This window comes from Cyrtonyx montezumae, unplaced genomic scaffold (genome assembly GCF_038088225.1).
Source record: "Cyrtonyx montezumae isolate F1298 unplaced genomic scaffold, pur_monq_1.0 scaffold_36, whole genome shotgun sequence".
In the NCBI taxonomy this organism is placed as follows: domain Eukaryota; kingdom Metazoa; phylum Chordata; class Aves; order Galliformes; family Odontophoridae; genus Cyrtonyx; species Cyrtonyx montezumae.
The window spans coordinates 8,360,911-8,379,057 of NW_027072041.1; the positions used below are offsets into that span (position 1 = coordinate 8,360,911).

General features: G+C 40.9%; 1 protein-coding gene across 1 annotated transcript; it reads left to right on the top strand.

Annotated features, from left to right (window-relative positions):
* The first annotated feature begins 322 nt into the window (after nt 1-322).
* Nucleotides 323-4,232, top strand: RMI1 (RecQ mediated genome instability 1). The gene is made up of 2 exons (XM_065745529.1): nt 323-401; nt 2,072-4,232. The coding sequence occupies exon 2, from the start codon at nt 2,083-2,085 to the stop codon at nt 3,952-3,954; it is 1,872 nt and encodes a 623-aa protein (XP_065601601.1). The 5' UTR covers nt 323-401; nt 2,072-2,082; the 3' UTR covers nt 3,955-4,232.
* The last annotated feature ends 13,915 nt before the right edge of the window (nt 4,233-18,147 follow it).

The following is an 18,147-nucleotide window of genomic DNA, read 5'->3' on the forward strand; positions in this document are numbered from 1 at the left end:
CAGCGCTGCCCGTCAGCGCGGCGGGCGGGCCCCGCTCCGCCCCGCCCTCCGAGCGGGCCGCGGCGAGGCCGGCCCGGACGCACTCGGGAGGGCGGTGCCCTCCACCGCCCCGCCGCGCCCCGCCCCGCGTTGTGCTCCTACCTGCCGGGCGGAAGCCGCTCCGGGAGCGGCGGTGGCGGCGGAAACGGCGGGAAACGACGAAGGAGATCGGCGATGAGAACGCGCGGAGAAAAAATGGCGCCCGCCGAACCCCCGCCTGGTGCCCGCTGCCCGGCGCTGGGGGGGCGGGGCTCTCGCGAGGCCTAAAACGGCGCGCGGCTCGCGGCTCGCGGCTCGCGGCTGTGATTGGCTGCTGCGGCGTGCGGGCGCGCGCTGAGCTCGGGCCGAGCGCCGCGGCTGCGGTAAGTGCGGGCCGGAGCGCGGCCGAGGCTTCTCGCACAGCGGGTCTTTCGAGACCTGCCTGGGCGGCCGCACGTTGGTGGTGGTGTAGGTGTAGTGGGTCTTGTGATCGTTTATATGGCTGTGGGATATAACGGTTAAAACTAGGCGTTGTGTGCCTTAGATGCTCTGAGAGCTGGGTTTCGCTGTGTAGCTCCTTGGTCATCTGTTCTTGGGGATGAGCTACTTGTAGCCTGAACGCGCACAATTGCGCCCTAAACTAAGCAGAAGCTGTGGCCTATTAGCCCCCAGTGATCATCAGGTAATGACTGACATCAGCTGTTGCTATCTAACCCTGCCCTGGAGCTCGAGATTGCAGTGGTATTTCATATTACCATGCTGTCAGGCACAAAGCTCTCAGCTCCAGTGCTACAGGAGCAAGCAGGGCTGTGTTGTGTTGTTTAGGGAGGAATAATTGCACGCACCAGTACAGGCTGGGGGATGAGCTGCTGGTGAGAAGCTCTGTAGAGGGGGACCTGGGTGTCCTGGGGGACAACAGGTTGACCGTGAGCCAGCAGTGTGCTCTCGTGGCCAAGAGGGCCAATGGCATTCTGGGATGCATTAAGAAGAGCATGGCCAGCAGGTCAAGGGAGGTGATCCTCCCACTCTACTCTGCCCTGGTGAGGCCTCACCTGGAGTACTGTGTCCATTTCTGGGCTCCCCAGTATAAAAAATACAGGGATCTCTTGGAAAGAGTCCAGCACAGGGCCACAGAGATGGTGAAGGGCCTGGAGGATCTCCCCTACGAAGAAAGGCTAAGTGAACTGGGTCTCTTTAGCCTTGAGAAAAAAAGACTGAGAGGGGACCTGATCCAGGTTTATAAATAACTGAGGTGTGGGGGACAAAATGCCGAGGCCAGACTCTTTCCAGCAGTGTGTGGAGACAGGACAAGGGGGAAGGGACAGAAACTGCAGCACAGGAGGTTCTGCACGAATGTGCACAAGAACTTCTTTACAGTGAGGGTGATGGAGCACTGGCACAGCTGCACAGGGGGGTTGTGGAGTCTCCTTCTCTGGAGATATTCAAGACCCACCTGGACGCCTACCTGTGTGACCTGGTGTAGGGAACTGCTTTGGCAGGGGGGTTGGACTCGATGATCTATTGAGGTCTCTTCCAACCCCTGTGATTCTGTTTGGGGCCTTCTGCTTCTGCTCACAAATGGGAGAATGCTGTCTCGAGTCACTTCCTGAGGTAAATTCAGTGTTAAAAGCAGTACCAGAGGAAGAAGAAAAAAATAAATAGGAGAACCGTTCTTATACTTGGGTCTGGTCATGAAATTTAAGTTGTTTTGGTCTGGTCTTTCCACACACAGTGAGAGGGAAGCAGTTGCGTACTTCTGACTAAGTTATCAGGAAAGAAGGACTTGCCAAGAAGGGTTAGGTACTGATCCTCCACAAGCAAACTGCATAGGTTGCTGATGCCAACTAAAGCTTACTTATTTAAATGTTGTAAGTGCATGCTTATTTTGAGTATCGGTGGAAGAGTTTCTAGTTGAAAATTCTTCTGTTTTCCAGCACTTAGAATAGCTGTACCTTTAAATGAGAGGAAGTTGCTGTACGATAGGAGTGAGAGATATGTCATAAATTCAGCTGTTGTCAGAAGTGTAAATATGTCTTTCTTTATTTTGTTTTAGCTTGAAAGAAAATGTCTACATCTAGTGTCACAGCGAGAGTGGAAACCTGGCTTTCATCCACATGGCATGTTAAAGTTCCTTTGTCGTGGCTGGAAGCATGTATTAATTGGATTCAGGAAGAAAATGGTGGTGGTAACTTAAGTCAAGCTCAAATTAACAAGCAGGTATTTGAGCAATGGCTGCTTACTGATCTAAGAGATTTGGAGTATCCAGTTTTGCCTGATGGCATCCTAGATGCTCCCAAAGGAGAGCTGTCTGGCTTTTACTCCCTGCAGATCGATTCATTGCTTGATGTTAGCCAACCAGCATACTCCCAGTTGCAGAAGATGAGAGGGAAAAGTACTGTAAATGAAGAAATAACAGCCAATACTCAGGCGTTCCAGAAGCCTTGGGAAGCAAAGCCTACTCGAATGCTGATGCTGCAGCTAACTGATGGGATACACCAAATCCAGGGCATGGAGTATCAGCCAGTGCCTGTCCTCCATAGCAACCTTCCACCTGGAACAAAAATCACTGTGCACGGTAATGTTGCGTATCGTCTTGGAGTCCTTTTGCTTAAACCAGAAAACGTAAAACTGTTGGGTGGTGAGGTGGATGCTCTTCTAGAGGAGTATTCCCAGGAAAGAGTCCTTGCTAGATTACTTGGAGAAGCTGAGAACACTAATTCTGTTGGGCAACCTGGTCATGAACGAATTGTTCCAAGTCCTGTGGATGAATTAGGACAAACTCTAGGTCCCTCAGATGAAGAGCTCTTGGCCAGTCTTGATGAAAATAATGAATTTATTTTAAACAATGAAACATCTTTAGAAAGTGGATACTGCAGTAGAAGCAACAACTTTAGTACAACCTCGGGTTCACTCACTACACACAATGACAATACTTTGCAACAGGAATCAGTATGTCTTCTGCCTCGTTCAGAGGAGCAAATTCCACCTCCTGTGGAGTACGATGATGCCTTTTTAAATGACTTTCCTTTGGAAGATGACATTCTTCTTGAAGAAGAGATTCGAAGAGAGCTGGAAGAAGTGCCGTCAGTTGCCAGGAATGGAAACGTAAATTTAAGTACTGATAGAATTCCACGTACGTACCGAAGCTCCTGTAATTCATCTTTAAATGAAACTTCTGAAAAAGATGATGGATATAAAAGAGACAAACCTGTAGAAGTTGCCAGCAAGCAAAAAAATGTTGTAAGAACATTATCTACTGGAAATGGAACTAGTACTAGTGGCTTTTTACAGTGTAACAGTGTAGATCAGGCCTGCAGCTCAGTGGATGTTTTTTTGGAAAATCCTCATGAAGAAAGACAGAATGATTTAGGCCTAGATGAGAGCAGTTCTCAATCCTGTCATGCTCCTGACAGCAGGCAGTTGAACAAGGATCCTATGTCTTTCTCAAGAACTGATCCAGAAGCAGATCAGCAGGACGTTCTTTGCAGACTGGAGGATGCACATGATCTTGATTTGAATTCTCCACCTTTCACATATATTTCCCTTCTCCTTGCAAAAAAGCCAGAAACTGTTACAATTATGAAAGTTAAGTGCTTTATTGTAACTCTTACTGGAAACCTCACAAGCAGTAATGGTTCCTGGGGTATAAAAGCAAAAGTTTCTGACGGTTCTGCTTATCTTGAGGTAGATTTTGCTGATGATATTCTAACAGGTTTGATAGGATTTTCAGTGCCTGAAATGCACGTGTTGAGAAAAGATCCAGCTTTACAGCCAAAGCTTAAGGATGGTTTAGAGAGATGTCAAAAACAACTGATAGATCTCTATTGTTTGATGACTATAGAATTTAATCCATTTCAGTCCAAAGCCACTGTCTTAATTCTACAGGAGATTGATGCAAGACATCTAGAACAGCTGAAGAAACGTTTAAATAAATAATGTGTGCAAAGCTTAACAGAAATGTTTAACTTAATATCTCCCTCGAGAGGCTGTTGAAAGTTTTAACATTTTAAAGTTAAGTGGCATGCCTTTTCTTTTAGTGGAAAAATTAGTGTAGGAGGTGAATTGGTGGGAAGGAATTTTCAATGTGCTTCTTAGGTGACAGCATTGAAATCAATTTGCAGATAGTTCTGGCTTGATTTAAAATGTTCTTGTATCATTCAGCAGAATTTTCTGTGTTCTTGACTGGTATAATGTAGGAGCAGATTTTGTCAAGAAATGAATAGTAAAGAACAAACGTGCAGGTTCTTATCTTTCTCAAGGTTGAATTCTTGTCTGATATTTAAAAGGTAGTTAGTTGTGGAGGAAAGCAGTTGAGTAAATTGAGATAGACATGTGTATGTTCACTTCTGAATATGCCAGCTTGAAAACTTGAGTGCATGGTGTTTGTGCAGGATCATGAAATGTAGAGAAGTAGAAGATTTTCTTCTAAGTGTTCGAGTTTTAAAACATAACAAAAACCTACATATGCATAAATTGGATGAAAAAAAAACCTATACTTAAAATGTTTGGCAATTAAAAAAATGTGATATTAGCAGAAAAGAATTATTTTAACAAATGAAGAATTTATATTTTTGCATGTTAATAATTCATAATAGTTTTGGACCTTCGCAGACTTATTCATTAGCTCCTACAATGTTTACTAGTCTGTTCTCTCCACAGAGTTGTTAAATACTTGTGCTACAAATATCCTGTATGCTTAATATTTGCAGTAATTTTTATTTATTTTTTTGCTTTTATAAAAATAAACATTTTACTTTTTGTATGAACTTTGGTGAAAGCTATTATGTCACCTTCAGAGAAAAATATCAGTCTTTCTGAGTATATAGAGGATAAGAAATGTTTTTTTTTCTTTCATTTTCTTCATCCCACCCTCTAACCTTCATTTTGCTGTTTGAAATGAGTAGAGTTCTGAATTCTTCCAGGAGTAGGGGGACTGATGACAGCAGAAGTCTGTGCAGTGTTGAGAGTGCTTGTGGAGAATATAAAATTGGCAGTGAGGAGAGGGATTTTTCATTTGGATTGTCATTATGTGAATTTTTCATAGCCCTTTTCTCTTTCTAAACCATGGCTGTTAGGACTTTGGAAGTTGTTGTGAGACTCTGTCAGTACTGTTACCCTGTTTTGCCCCGAGTTGTGAGGTTTTCTTTGACGCTCCAGGTGACTTAAAGAAAAGTAGAGACAATTTGCTAAGTGAGATAAAAATGTCTGCAGGTGGAGAAAGGGAAACTTTTTGAGGCATGGGCCTTTTTATGCTTTGTTCCCAACAGCTTAGAAATTTGTGAATTCCTGTATTCCTTTACTTTCTCTCCTTTCTTTTCTCTCTCCACTCTGAAGAGAATCTGAGCAAACTATAACACTGTTAGTTGTCTGGGTTTTTTTGTTTTTTTTTTTTAAATAGTCTGAGCCTACAGAGTTGTATCATTTAGAACTGTAAGAAGAAAAACAGATTTCTGTAAGGAATCTATAATGCTGGAGCTTCAGTTGCTTCATAAAAAAATGTGCTTGTTAATAGGGAACTGACCAAGCTTCATCTCAGGTTATCCTGTTAAAATGTAATACAGCTGACTAATCTAGGATAACTTTATGGGATAGTTTTACACTTCTTGGACTTGTGGAAATTGCTTAATTTTGAGATTTTTTTTTTATCATGAAAGAGTATCAAAGTCCTTTAAGTTTGAGCTAAACAAATGATCCTGCATATTCTACCTGTGAAAAGCAAGGGCAAACCATTCAAAGCGCTTAAACAAATAAAGTATTGTCATTGTCTTAGCTGGTCACCTCATGTCACTCTTTTTCTGCATTTGCATCGCTTTTTCCGCTGAAGGAAGTTCATATGCCTTCCCTCCTTGCTTTGCTTTTCCCCTGGTGGAAAGAGACAATGTTACTTGTCAGATTTGTTCCCTCCCACCTCCTAAATCTTCATTTTCTGAATGTTCTTTTCCCAGAAGGCTTCTGTGCCTGTTGTCGGATGTATGCAACAATGTGAATCTCAGTACTGTTTCTCATTCAGTGCTCAGCAGATATTGCAGTTTGGTTTTCTGGCATGTGTTGATTCCAGGTCTGGCATGTATTTAATGACAAGTACGTATTTATTTATTTTTTTCAGATAAGATTTCAGCAGTGCAGGCAGTGACATAACTGGTTGTGTTCACCAGTAGCTGGTTCATGCACACTATTGGCTAACAGAACCAACTTCGGTATTACTCATCATAATGCTTGTGTGCTGTGAGTACATGTGGATGTATGTATATTGCCTCTGCATGCCAAGCACTGTGCATGTCTGTCTTTCAGGTGGTCAAAATTCTCACCTGTCAAATCTACAAACAGGCTGCAACCTCCCCATCTGTGCTACTGATCAAGTGGAGAGGTACAAATGCACTTCGCTTGGAAATGGTTCAGAGTTCCCTTACAAGCTGATGAAGATGATAGTCAATATAACTCAAGAGCTGCATGTAGCATTGTATCAGAAAGTAGCTCCTGCTCTTTGCATCTTCTCCTTCACTCTTCCTTAACTGTGCCCGCCCTACTTTCTTTAAAGGTATTCACAGTAGAATAAAACACTGGCTAGACCAAAGAATGTGGCAGGCTTCCAAATAGACTAGGTTTGCAGGAACAGTTTGGGGACTAGCCTAATCCTATTGGATACAAGTTTTTTCCACAGTGATGCATGTCGTTGTAACCTGGCAATGTGATCTTGTTGAATGAAGGCAGCATCCTAAGGAAGGAAGCAACAGCTAGTTGTGATAATGTCATCTTAAAGTACCGGTTAGTAACGGTAAAGGACTTCCAAAAGGATGTGCTGTACTGGTTCTATCTAAGAGCATTTCAGTGACTTCATGCTGAAAGAATATTTCAGGTCATATCGGTAGGAGAAGTTCTAATAAAAGTTAAGTTAGGGAATCATAGCATTCGGTTCTAGGTGTATTTCATAGTATCTTGCTATAGTAATGTCAAGTATTTCTGTTTAGAAACTAGTAACTTCAACTCCTTCTTCATAGATAGAAAAGAATGAATTACAGTACAGTGTTTCTGAGTTACCTAGTGGCTGGCAAACTTACATGTATTTGTCTGGAGGGGAAAAAAAGGGCAAAAAGGACTTTAAAATGTAAATAGTACTTCTGATTTCAGGTCCAATTCTTTGCATTATAGTCCTGAAGGAACAGAGCAACAGAACAGCAACAATGACAGAAGTGGGAGGTTAAGGGCAGCCTGCAGTTTTGTAAAGCTCCATGGAAGAGGCTTAAGTTTCCTACAAATCAGCTTTTGCTATTCATGTACATGTTTAATTCTTTTTTCCTTAGGGATCAGTTGTTTGTTTTTTTCTTTTTTCCTCCTCCCTGCATATAGTGGGTTTTCTAGCACAGCAAAACTAGTGTGTTCCTGTCAGAACCTGTCCTGCTTTTGTTTTTCAGACTGAGCCAACTCACTTATCTTCTCCAGGGAGTGATGTGTACTCTGGTCTTCTGACCACCTTGGCAGCCAGTGGACATGCTCCACTGTGTTAGTGGTTTTCCTGTGCCAGTGAGCTCAAAATAGGACACTGCTCCAAATATGGTCTCACAAAGCACTGAAAATAGAGGAAGGATTGCTTTCTTGAAGCTGCTTGCTGCTGTCCAGTTAAGCTTGTTATATGACTAGTTGCCTTCATTACAAACACACTGTGCTTCTTATCTGTCTTGTCTCCTGTGTTGCACAGTGCTGCCTTTCTGTATATCCTGATAAGAGAATTGTGGAAATGTGAGGCCAGGAAGCAGGCATTAACCCTAGATAAACAAGACTTTAAAACAAACAAAAAAACCCCACAGAGTACCTCATGTCATTTCTCACTAGGTCCTCTCTCTTACTGAATGGTGAGCTTCCATTTTTCACTATCTCTGAATATACTTATAGAAGTTCATTTTGCTGCCATGCTCGTCCCTGTGTGCTTTCCTGCTGTCTCCATAGTCTTCCAAATATTCCTTCTGTGTTCTTCCTTAGTCACACTGAGCTCAGGCATGGTCTGCCTGCTCAGCCCTCCGTGGCACTGACTTCGTGTCTGCTGCTTTCCTAGACCTGCTTTGGAGATCTTGTCCTAGGGAAGCAGCTGTGGCCTTGCCCTGGCCCTTTCCAGGTAGTTTCTCACTGGATCCAGGTAGATCTCTTAAGTGAGCTCCAACCTGATTTCCAGAAGCTCAGAGTTGTGACTGTTAACCTTGCTCACTATTTGTAGGATTTTAAACCACACAGTCTCAGGATCACTCAGCCAGGCTTACCCTCAGTCATGCCATCTTCAGGTCTTGTCTGTGAGGGTTGGGTTTCCAAGAGCATTGCCTGTCATCTACTCATTGATCACCTGCCTCTCTCTACTTGTATGGCTGGTGTAAGCTGTAAGCTATTTAGGGGTAGATTTTGTATTGTAATAGAAGTCATCATAATGATGGATTTATAGTAGCTTTAAAGAAGCGTGAGTAATGGAGTCCAGGAAAAGAAGTTACTAAAAAGACAGTGGCTATATGCAGCCTACTGTTTTGTGCTAGATGAATTTTTAGAAAATGTAACTCTTCTGCTATATTCAAGAACTGTAATTGATTTTAACAATTTTGAGAAGATGAAAAAGATCAGGATGCAGGCAAATAACATTGCATCAGTAATGAAGCCTGACTGGATGAGCAACTGAAAAAGATGTTTGTACGAGGAGTAACAGGCTCGAGACTTTTACAGGCAAAAGAATTTCCCTAGTTCCCAAGGAAGCTCCTACAAGTCTATTTGCCAAAGAAAAGAAATCTCCCTCAACTCAGGAGTTTGAACCTGAGTAGCAGAAAGCATCTAATTTTCAGCTCTTATGCACTTCATCTGCAGTTGGGGTGGGAATTTGGAGACAGCTGGTATTTAGTGTTAGCTAAATGAGCATCTCTGCACTTTTCAGAAGCACCTAACTCCTTGAAAAGGCTGTGCTGGGAGCCTGTGGAGTTAACCCAGCTGGCGTGGACCACCCTGATGTGTTATGCAAATTCTTTGTATATGTGTCTTTGGAATTTTGTTCTTGGTTGAGAACAGTCATCCCTGGGGAAAAAAGAAGCAGGTTATTATTTCTGCATAAAGGGTCACGGGTTTTTTTTTTAATGATGTTGATAATTACAGGACAAGAATGAGGCAGTAGATAACAGCCTGATCTTAAAGTACTGACAGAATCATAGCCTTCACAAAGTATCCTTTTATATTAAAAAAGAAGATCTCAGAACACTGAGGTGAAAATATGCATGCATTCAGAGAATTTATGACAGGAAGGAGTGTGATTTATGGTCATTATGAGGAAATGTTCTACACCAGCAGTACTGAGGAAATAACTACAATTACAAGCTAGATGCTCACAAATGACTTTTCTGTATGTAAGACAATTTCATTTAATATTTACCATTGCAGTACAATCATCATTTAACAAGTGTGTAGCGTGTATAAAATACAGGCAAGAATTATTATTATTTAACTACAAGTCTGCCATTTATTTTACAAAAAAACAGACCAGTGCTGCTGGCTAAGCACGTACTTAGGTAAGAAGTATTAGTGTAGTTACAGATTCTCACAAGAAAATGTCATTAAATAGGAAGAGTAAAGAAAGATCTACTTGTAACTTAAAGCATTCAGAAATCATCCAGTAGATGCATACTGTGTAAAGATGGGCTCTTCCCTTTAACTTAAAATTATTCTTGAGTACAAAAAGTGACAAAATATACTTGCTACCAGCATATGTGCAGCAAGAACCTATGTAAAAATATATTATAAATTATAATAATAAAATTTTCTTAAAAGCATTTATTAGACGATGCAGTGATGCTGAAGGGAGATTTTATTTTAGGAGTCACTAGGAATGTACATGTTTAGCTACAAAAGCTGCTGGGCATGAAGTGTTTAATACTGTAAAGTGATTACGTTTGATAATGAAGGCAAAGCCAACACAGGAGCCAAAGAGATGTTTTAGCTATTGAGTGTGTTGCTGTAGAGTTGTGAAGGGAAATTAGTTTGATGTTATGTTCTTAATAACTACATAAGCTTTTGTTTATAACCTTATTTTTTAATACCAGTGTTGTAAAGCACAAATCTTATTTAACATAAAGCTAAGACGGAACAGTGTTAAACAGTCCCCTGTCTCCAGCAAAATACTATATCTACCATGTTTATTGGAGTTGGTGATAGTAAAAGACTAATCACAAGAGAAAAAAACATCTGGTATTAGCAGGTGTAAGACAGTCAGGTGACTGTTACTTTCCCAATTCCATTTTAAACTCATAATTTAGTTGCTCTTCAACTTCTGCCATTCAGAAACAGAACTGGGGGCTAGTTTGATCTCATAAGATTTTCATAGTGGCCTTTATTAAGTTAATGAACAATATACTAGGCCCTGCAAAAATCAAGGTGTGAAATAATAATGAATACTCTTTGCTAAGTAATATTTATATATATGTAAGGATAGTAATCAGTCTCCACAGACGGTTGCAAATGTGCGAAGTGAAGCATGACTGTATTTATCTATTACATAGTTTTTATATTTTCCTAATAGTAGTTTATTCTTGTGCTACGAACTTGTGCTGTGCTTCAACAGTGCAATCTGGACAGCACCCACTTTTCTGTAAGCATGAATTAACTCCCATGAACCTATGAACTATTACTGCTATTTTTTGTGGAATAAAGTGTTTTTTTTTTTTTTTTTTTTTTTTTGTCAGCACATGAAAATGTGTGGTAAGAAAAAAGTCTTTTGGACAATCCACAGCTCAGCATTTTTCATGAAGACTCTTTATTCTGTGAAATAGTTTTTAATCTAAAAATTCAGTATTTCCATTTTAATTTACTCCTTTAGGTCTTCCTGAGGCAATAAGTTTGTTCACTTTGTATTCTACTAGGATTTTCAAGCTTCAGGAAAGATGTTCTGTGATGGAAGGACGCAAACCAAATTTTCATTGTGAAGGTTTTGTGTGCTGGAAAATTGGATGTCTGTTCCCTAATTCATTTAGGAAGTGTAAAAGCTAAAAGGGGATGTGACTAGTGAGAGTGTCACAAAGGAAGCATATTTTAGCAGAATGTTTCTTTAGCTACATAGTAAACAAAGAGCAAAAGGTTTTTAAGAAGCTACATTAGAAGAGCTTTCTCTTGTTTTACTTTAATTTGATATCTATAGGAAAACGTATTTAAACTAGGATTGCTGATCTGTGCAAGGAAGTAATGATTTTTTACAGGTACAGTGTTTCAAACATTGTGTTAGTGACATCGACAGAGGCAGCAGCAGCAGCAGAATTTGTGTTGGACTTGCTCACGGCAAGAATATATCTTCAGCAAGCACTCCTAAATATTTTTGTAGTGTTTATAAGCTTTGCTGTCAAAACTTAAGGATACTGTGGGTTTTGTTTTTTACTGAGTGTACTGTCTCATGCAGCAAGTTTGGAACAAAAATGTTCATTCTGTGGGAGAAGCCTGCGAAACAGTCAGCTGTCTGGGGTAACCTGATGCCATTCAGTCATGGAAACTGGATTGGTTTGTTTTCTATGGGGGTTGGTTTCAGTGCAACTGCATTATTTGTGATATTGTCATAGACTGACGGAATCAATGGATATTATTTTCTCTGTATAAAGATGCTTAGACTGCTCATATTCGTGTCAGTTTGCAGAATCCTAGTCAATAAATTTCCTTTAAGATTTAGGTGCAACTTATCTTACTGAAAACAAACAAACAAAAAAGAGTTGATAATTTGCCATGACATTTCTGCATTCGCTTTAGATTTAGTTGAGCCAGTACAACTACTGATAGAAGCTATTAGATCTTTTCTGTCCCTGTTTTCATGTCTATACACGGTCCACTCTTTCCTGGGTTAAAAACAAGGAAAAATCATTGCAATGCTGCTGTGTTTATAAACTGCCTTTAACTGCTGTTGCTGGGTTGGATTTTAGCCTGAATCAGCCCCCTGAGGCACAAGGAAGTAAGTCGTGCAAGGTCTGGAAGCAGCAGGAGGAGGAAAAGCTGCGTGGGCTGGCTCAAGGTGTATGAAACCCCAGCCACAGGCGCAGTCTTGCTGATCAATAGCAACAGGCATCCTTGTAACCAGATGGAGGAAAATAGTATGAAAATAGAGGAAAAGGCCAAGTAAAGAACACAAGAGAAGGAAGTTAAGAAGCTCTGAATGTAACAGTGAGAGAAAAAGCTTACTGTGTCCTCTGTTTTTTTTTCCCTGAATCAGACAATGGTTTTATTAGGAGTAGTAAAGAATAATAAACAAAAGGGGATGGGAGGGATGGGGAAAGGGAAATTCTAAGCTCTCCAGGGCACTGAATAAATACCTGACTGTGTAATGCCCAACTTAGCTGCAGGAGAAGCAAAAGAAGAAAATCATATATTTATTCTGATCAAAGTTGCCAATGAAGGTATCCAACAAAACTGGAAGAAATTGCTTAATTTAAGGGTAATTAGTTACCTAAATTGTGTTTCCTATTGGGATTTTTCTAGTTGGAAGGAAGGCACTGTGGATCACTTTTTCCCATAAGTATTTCACTGAACTGTAATGTTTTCAGATGTAAGAATGCAAAACACAGACTGTACTTCTGTGAATGCATGTACAAATAATATCTGCATGCTAATGTTTCTTTCTCAAGGTAGCAGCTTATTAATTTGTTATTTAAACAGACTCAGTGGTAGTAGTAACTTCATTTTTAGTGGCAGAATTTGAGAAGTTAAAGGGTAAAAGTATTTCTCGGGTAAAAAGATATGTAGGTTTAGATGTTGTGTTTTTCTTGTTGATTTGTGTATTTTTTTCCCTGCACAGTAAAAACTGTGTGTCTCAGCAGATGTTGAGATCCATCCCTGTATGCTCTCATGCTGTGCAGTAAGCACTGTACAAATGGTGTCAGTTCATCCATTTCTGTGTTGTATAGGACTGTACCTTCCTCCTGGTTACTAGCATCCTAACCTCCTGTAAGCTGCATTTGTAAAGAACCAGCTGGTTCTTTTTGTCAGACTCCTTAAGACATTAGATGACCACACTATTTTGTACCATTATTCGCAACTGGAGGGTGGGAGGTAAGGGTGCTCAATGCTGAGTGTTCCCCTGATGCATTTTAATCGGTGCATTTATCTGTTCTTCATTTTTCTAAGTATTTTCTCCAGCTGTGCAGTTATAATTTCACTCTATGATGTACTGTCACTTCTGCATTAGTAAATACTTAGGACCTGCTGAGTAATTATGAAATAACCTCATAATGAAATGCTGCGAAGAGTTCTAATTACATTTTAAAGTTGCTTAACAACAATTCTACTTCAAATGTGAATTTTCCAGCCATGTATCCTAATGAGTTCTCAGAATACCATATAGTTTATATATTTATAGTAATATAAACAGAAACTGATTTTCCAGACCTCCAGTGTGTGTTAAACCCTTTTGTGAGAGACTTTAATAAATCTTAGTTTTATAAACAATAATACAAGAAGTCTGTATAGGCGAACACTGAAGGCTTTTGTAGTTCAGTGTCCCTGAAAAGCTCTGGTAATGCATACTTACAGTAATGTGATAGGCATAGCACTCTTTCCTTGTTTCTTTCAGCAGTCTCTGGCTTATGGATCCCATAAGCCTTTGCAATTAATATGGTCCCTGGTGGAAATTAAGAAAATACAGTAATTGAGCTAGACCCATGCTGGAAGGATTTCAGAATATAAAATGTTAGCTAAAGAGTTAATTGTTGCTTTCTGTCTTCCATTCAGAGACTGCTAAACTTACATTTAAACAAATATTATGTCCATAGAAGCTGTGTTTCAAGTTTCTTTACATTGCTGTCTCATTCTCTCACTACACACCCTCTTTTATAAGGTGTGATATGCACACAAGCGCTGGTAGAAGTACAGCTAATGCCATCATCTACTTGTGTTCCTGTATAAATAGTTCATTTTAAATCTTTGAAAATAGCAAAAAAAGAAACCTCCATAAATAAGTTAATCTAAGCACAAAACCCAAATCATTTAAAATCCTAACGGGACATTTTAAAGGATTAGATTAATCACAATAATATGAACTAAATACTTAACTGGAAATTGCAGCAATGCTATATGAAATGGCAAGGACAGTATTCTTTCGAAAGGACTTCTTGAGAACTGTTAACTTCAGTGATGGTAAACAGAGACCTTTGAAGGAAAACTTTATTAGATTAAAAACATAAGTACTGAAATAGTTATATTGCTAGAACCAAGTACTTTAGTCACACAGCCTCACTGAGAATTTAGTCTTCTTGTCTGACTCCTTATTTTCTTGTATATATTGTTAATACTGCTTTTTCTCCTTTGTTTTGTTTAAACCATAAATTAATTAGGATTTTCTGTCTTTTTAAATTGTGTGTTAACTGAAGTGTCTGATGCTATTTGTCTTGCTTTCATTTGGAACATCATAGTACAAAACATAAATTGATGTTTTACTTGTTCCCTCTATGCTCTGATATTTTGGATCCAAGAAACCAAGTAGAATTACTTCTTAGGTCAGAAAAAGCTGTTTGTTTGTTTTCTGCCATTTATTTGCAATCCTGAAAACAATTGGGGCTGCTAATTTCACAGTTATCAGAACACACTCCCTCATTGCTCCAGGGTTTTGAATGGCAAAAGAGAAGATGATGGGAAGAAAACAGTGGAAGTAAAGCAGGGATTCTACTCCAAGAAGCATGTGACTAGCATAACTGTACTCTTTACATGTGTCAAAAATACTGAGGCTTTTGTGTGTACTTCCTGATACTACTGCCTGAGGATTCATACTCTCAGTCCTCCCTCCACAATCGCTTTCTTCCACTGTCAAGGGTTGTCCTGCTTTACTAGATGGTATGATAGAAAGGGACAGGTGCGTGGGTGGGAGATATCATGCCTATGAGCATGGAGATCTGACAGCTGGGGTTGTATTAGTATTTCTAAACCGTCCTTTGAATCTCTGGCAGAAGAGCACTTTTTTCCATCTTCTTCTCAGAAATGACTCAACCTTTCCTGCTAAAATTTCTTTCAGTTTAGCCTGCTGTGGGAGTAAAGCCTGAATGGTTAAACTACAATTCAAAATGATCTTGGCAAATTGGATATTTAGTTTAAAAACATTAAAAAAGACCAACCCAAACTAAATGGAAATCAGTAAGAACAAGTATAAGATACTTAAGGAGGAGCAATCAACTGCACAAATTTAGTATGGACAGTAATTGCTTAGGAGGCAGTTCTTCAGGAAAGCAGTTAGGGGTTTTGGTGGATCGGACAGCAGCAGAGCCTCAGCCACAGGTGGCTGTGAAAAACAGATATCAGACAGGGAAATATGTAATGGGCTGTAACCTAAAATACGCACGTGGCGAGTAGGCCCTTGCAGTCAGATGAGCCCACACAGCTACCAATTCCGTCCCTGTGGGATGGGAGAGAGAGCTGGAGTATAGAAGTGTGAGATCTCACAGGTCATGGTAAAAACAGTTCACTAAACAAAATAAGGAATTACTTCACTATTTCCCATGAGCAGGCAGACGGTCAGCCACTTCTAGGAGAGCAGTTACCTTGGGAACATCCCCTCCTCGCTGACAGGGCAGCATAAGAAACAGAGGAGAACTCAGTGCTGTGTAAGCACCACTCCGCAACACTGAAAGTGTCTGTGTACTATCACCACTGTTTTCACCACAAATCTGAAAGACAGCTCTATATAGAGGTTGCTGTGAAGAAAGCTAACTCCGTCCTAGCCAAAATCAATATGATACACTAAATAGTTCTCCACCAGCCAGCACTGGTGAATTTACACAGGTTTACTCTGTCCAGCTTTAGAAAGCATGATGCAGGGGAGCTGTGAACCAGACAGTGAAGATCCGAAGAGTAGGAAAGTTTGTCAGCAGAGAAAATGGGTTTGGAGATGGAGGGTCAGAGGAAATTGAGATGTTTGCCTCAAGGAAGGCTGGAGGGAGCAACAAGAAAACATGATAGATTCCAAATGAGTGTAGGATTACTAAGGGCAGAAAGCAATTAATCTTTTCTGTGACAAGACGAGAAATTACCATAAAGCATTAGTGAAAGTACTACCTGCATCGACCTCAAGTAGGTCTGTCATGAATGCAGAGAGGTGGTGGGCCTCAGTGGCCAAGAGGCCGTTAGGAACAGGTTAGACTAGAATGGTCGGGAGTGCCTTGAATAGTTACGTGGTTCGAAGGGAAAAATTGTGTCAAAGAACATGGAATCCCTTTAAATGTGTTCTCTCATGACTGTTGAAATTTTAAGCATCTGGGAAGTTCTAGGATTGAAACTCAGTATTTTTCTTATTTGAATACCAGAATTTGTAATATTCCTGACATTGTTCCAACGGTGGATGCAGCTACAGCTAGAAATAGCGAGCTTATCCAAAAGGCTTGTTTTTATCCTAATAAAAGCAGATTGTACCCTGCAAATGTGTCATCTTCTCTGCCCAGCCACCACTGCGTATCCCTTTCTGTATCCATTTCCAGTCATCAATGCCATTTTGCCAGTGGAGTGCTATTTGCATGAGGGACTTCCGCTGCCACGGTCCTTGTCAGCAATTTTACCTCTTCACGGCTTGCAAACACTCTATTATAAGCATGGATTATTTGGGTAATTGTAACCATAAGGTTGAAGCCTGTGATGTAAGAGCAATTATCCAGAAATGGTAAAGAAGAAAAGGTCCCTGTACCTGAATAGGAAAATTGAGTGATTTCCTGTTCTGAATCCACAAAGAAGCTGACTGCTGATGACACGCTGGGAGTGGAAAACTTCAATTATCACATTCTGTTTAAAAACAAATAAAATCCTCTGACTGAGATAGGTGACCCATTGTGCCACTGTCTGGGCCTGGGCCACCCCTGTCTTAGGAAGGTGGGTCAGATCTCTTACCCACCCCTGAATTGGCAAAGTGGTCTTAACTATAACTTCGGCTATTTGGGTTATTGGCTCTACCGCTTGTAATGCGGAATAGGCAGCCAATAACTGTTTTTCAATCATACTATATCTTTCCTCTGCTCCATGCCACACCTGAGACCAAAATCCAATGGGGGTCCGAACAGACCTCTGACGTTACCACAGGCCCCAGCCAAAGCCATCTTGAGTCCCTTGAACACTCAATTCAGCTGGGAGGGTAGGATCAAATATGCCCAGTGCCTGGGCTTGTTTAACCACCTGTTTCGCTTGTTGAAAAGCATCCTGTTCTGTTCTCCCACGATCCCATAATTGGCCCTTTTTGGTAAGTCTATACAAAGGTCTCAGCAGCTGTGCCAAATGAGATATAAAGGAACTCCAGTATCCCAATATACCTAGAAATTCCTGCAGCTGCTTTGGTGTTGTAGGGACTGGGAATGCCTGAACCTTATCTACAATGGCATTGGTTAGCATTTTGGTCTTTCCTGACCAGAGTACTCCCAGAAATTTTACAGACAGGCCTGGACCTTTCACCTTTTGAGGATGGATAGCCCATCCTCTCTCACTTAGGTAGGCAGTTAATGAATCTGCCACCTCCCCTTCTGCTTCCAGCAAGTCAGATGTTAATAGAAGATCATCAATATAGTGGTATAGGTTTACGTTATTAGGTTTCCTCCAATTAGCCAGGTCACGTGCCACCAAATTATGACAGTATGTTGGTGAGTGCACGTACCCCTGTGGCAGGACCTGAAAGGTCCACTGCCTGCCTCCCCATGTAAATGCAAATTGATCTTGTGATTCCTCGGCAATCAATATACTAAAAAACGCATTTGCCAAATCCAGGACACAATGGTAGGTTTTGATTTCCCTACTGAGAGCGTCCATTAAGGAGGCAATATTGGGTACAGCCGCATGGATGGGCGGCGTGACCTTATTCATTTCCCTATAATCCACCGTCATTCTCCATGTTCCATCTGACTTCCGTACTGGCCATATGGGGGAACTATATGGGCTGTGTGCAGGTCTTATAATAGTTCCTGCACCATCTTTGATATTTCTTCCTGCCCCCCCGGGAGTCTATACTGTCTTACATTAGTAATCCACTGTGGTTTCGGCAAACAAATGGACTCATGTTTCACATGGCCCCTCAATATTGTCCACATTGCCCGGATACTAATGTACCTCTGCTGAAGTCTGAACTCTCCCACAGTCATCTGGAGAGCCAGACCCCATAGAATGTCTATGCCCAGGATG

Coding starts and splice junctions, on each gene's coding strand:
- RMI1 (XM_065745529.1), top strand. CDS start 2,083: ATGTCTACATCTAGTGTCACAGCGAGAGTGGAAACCTGGCTTTCATCC.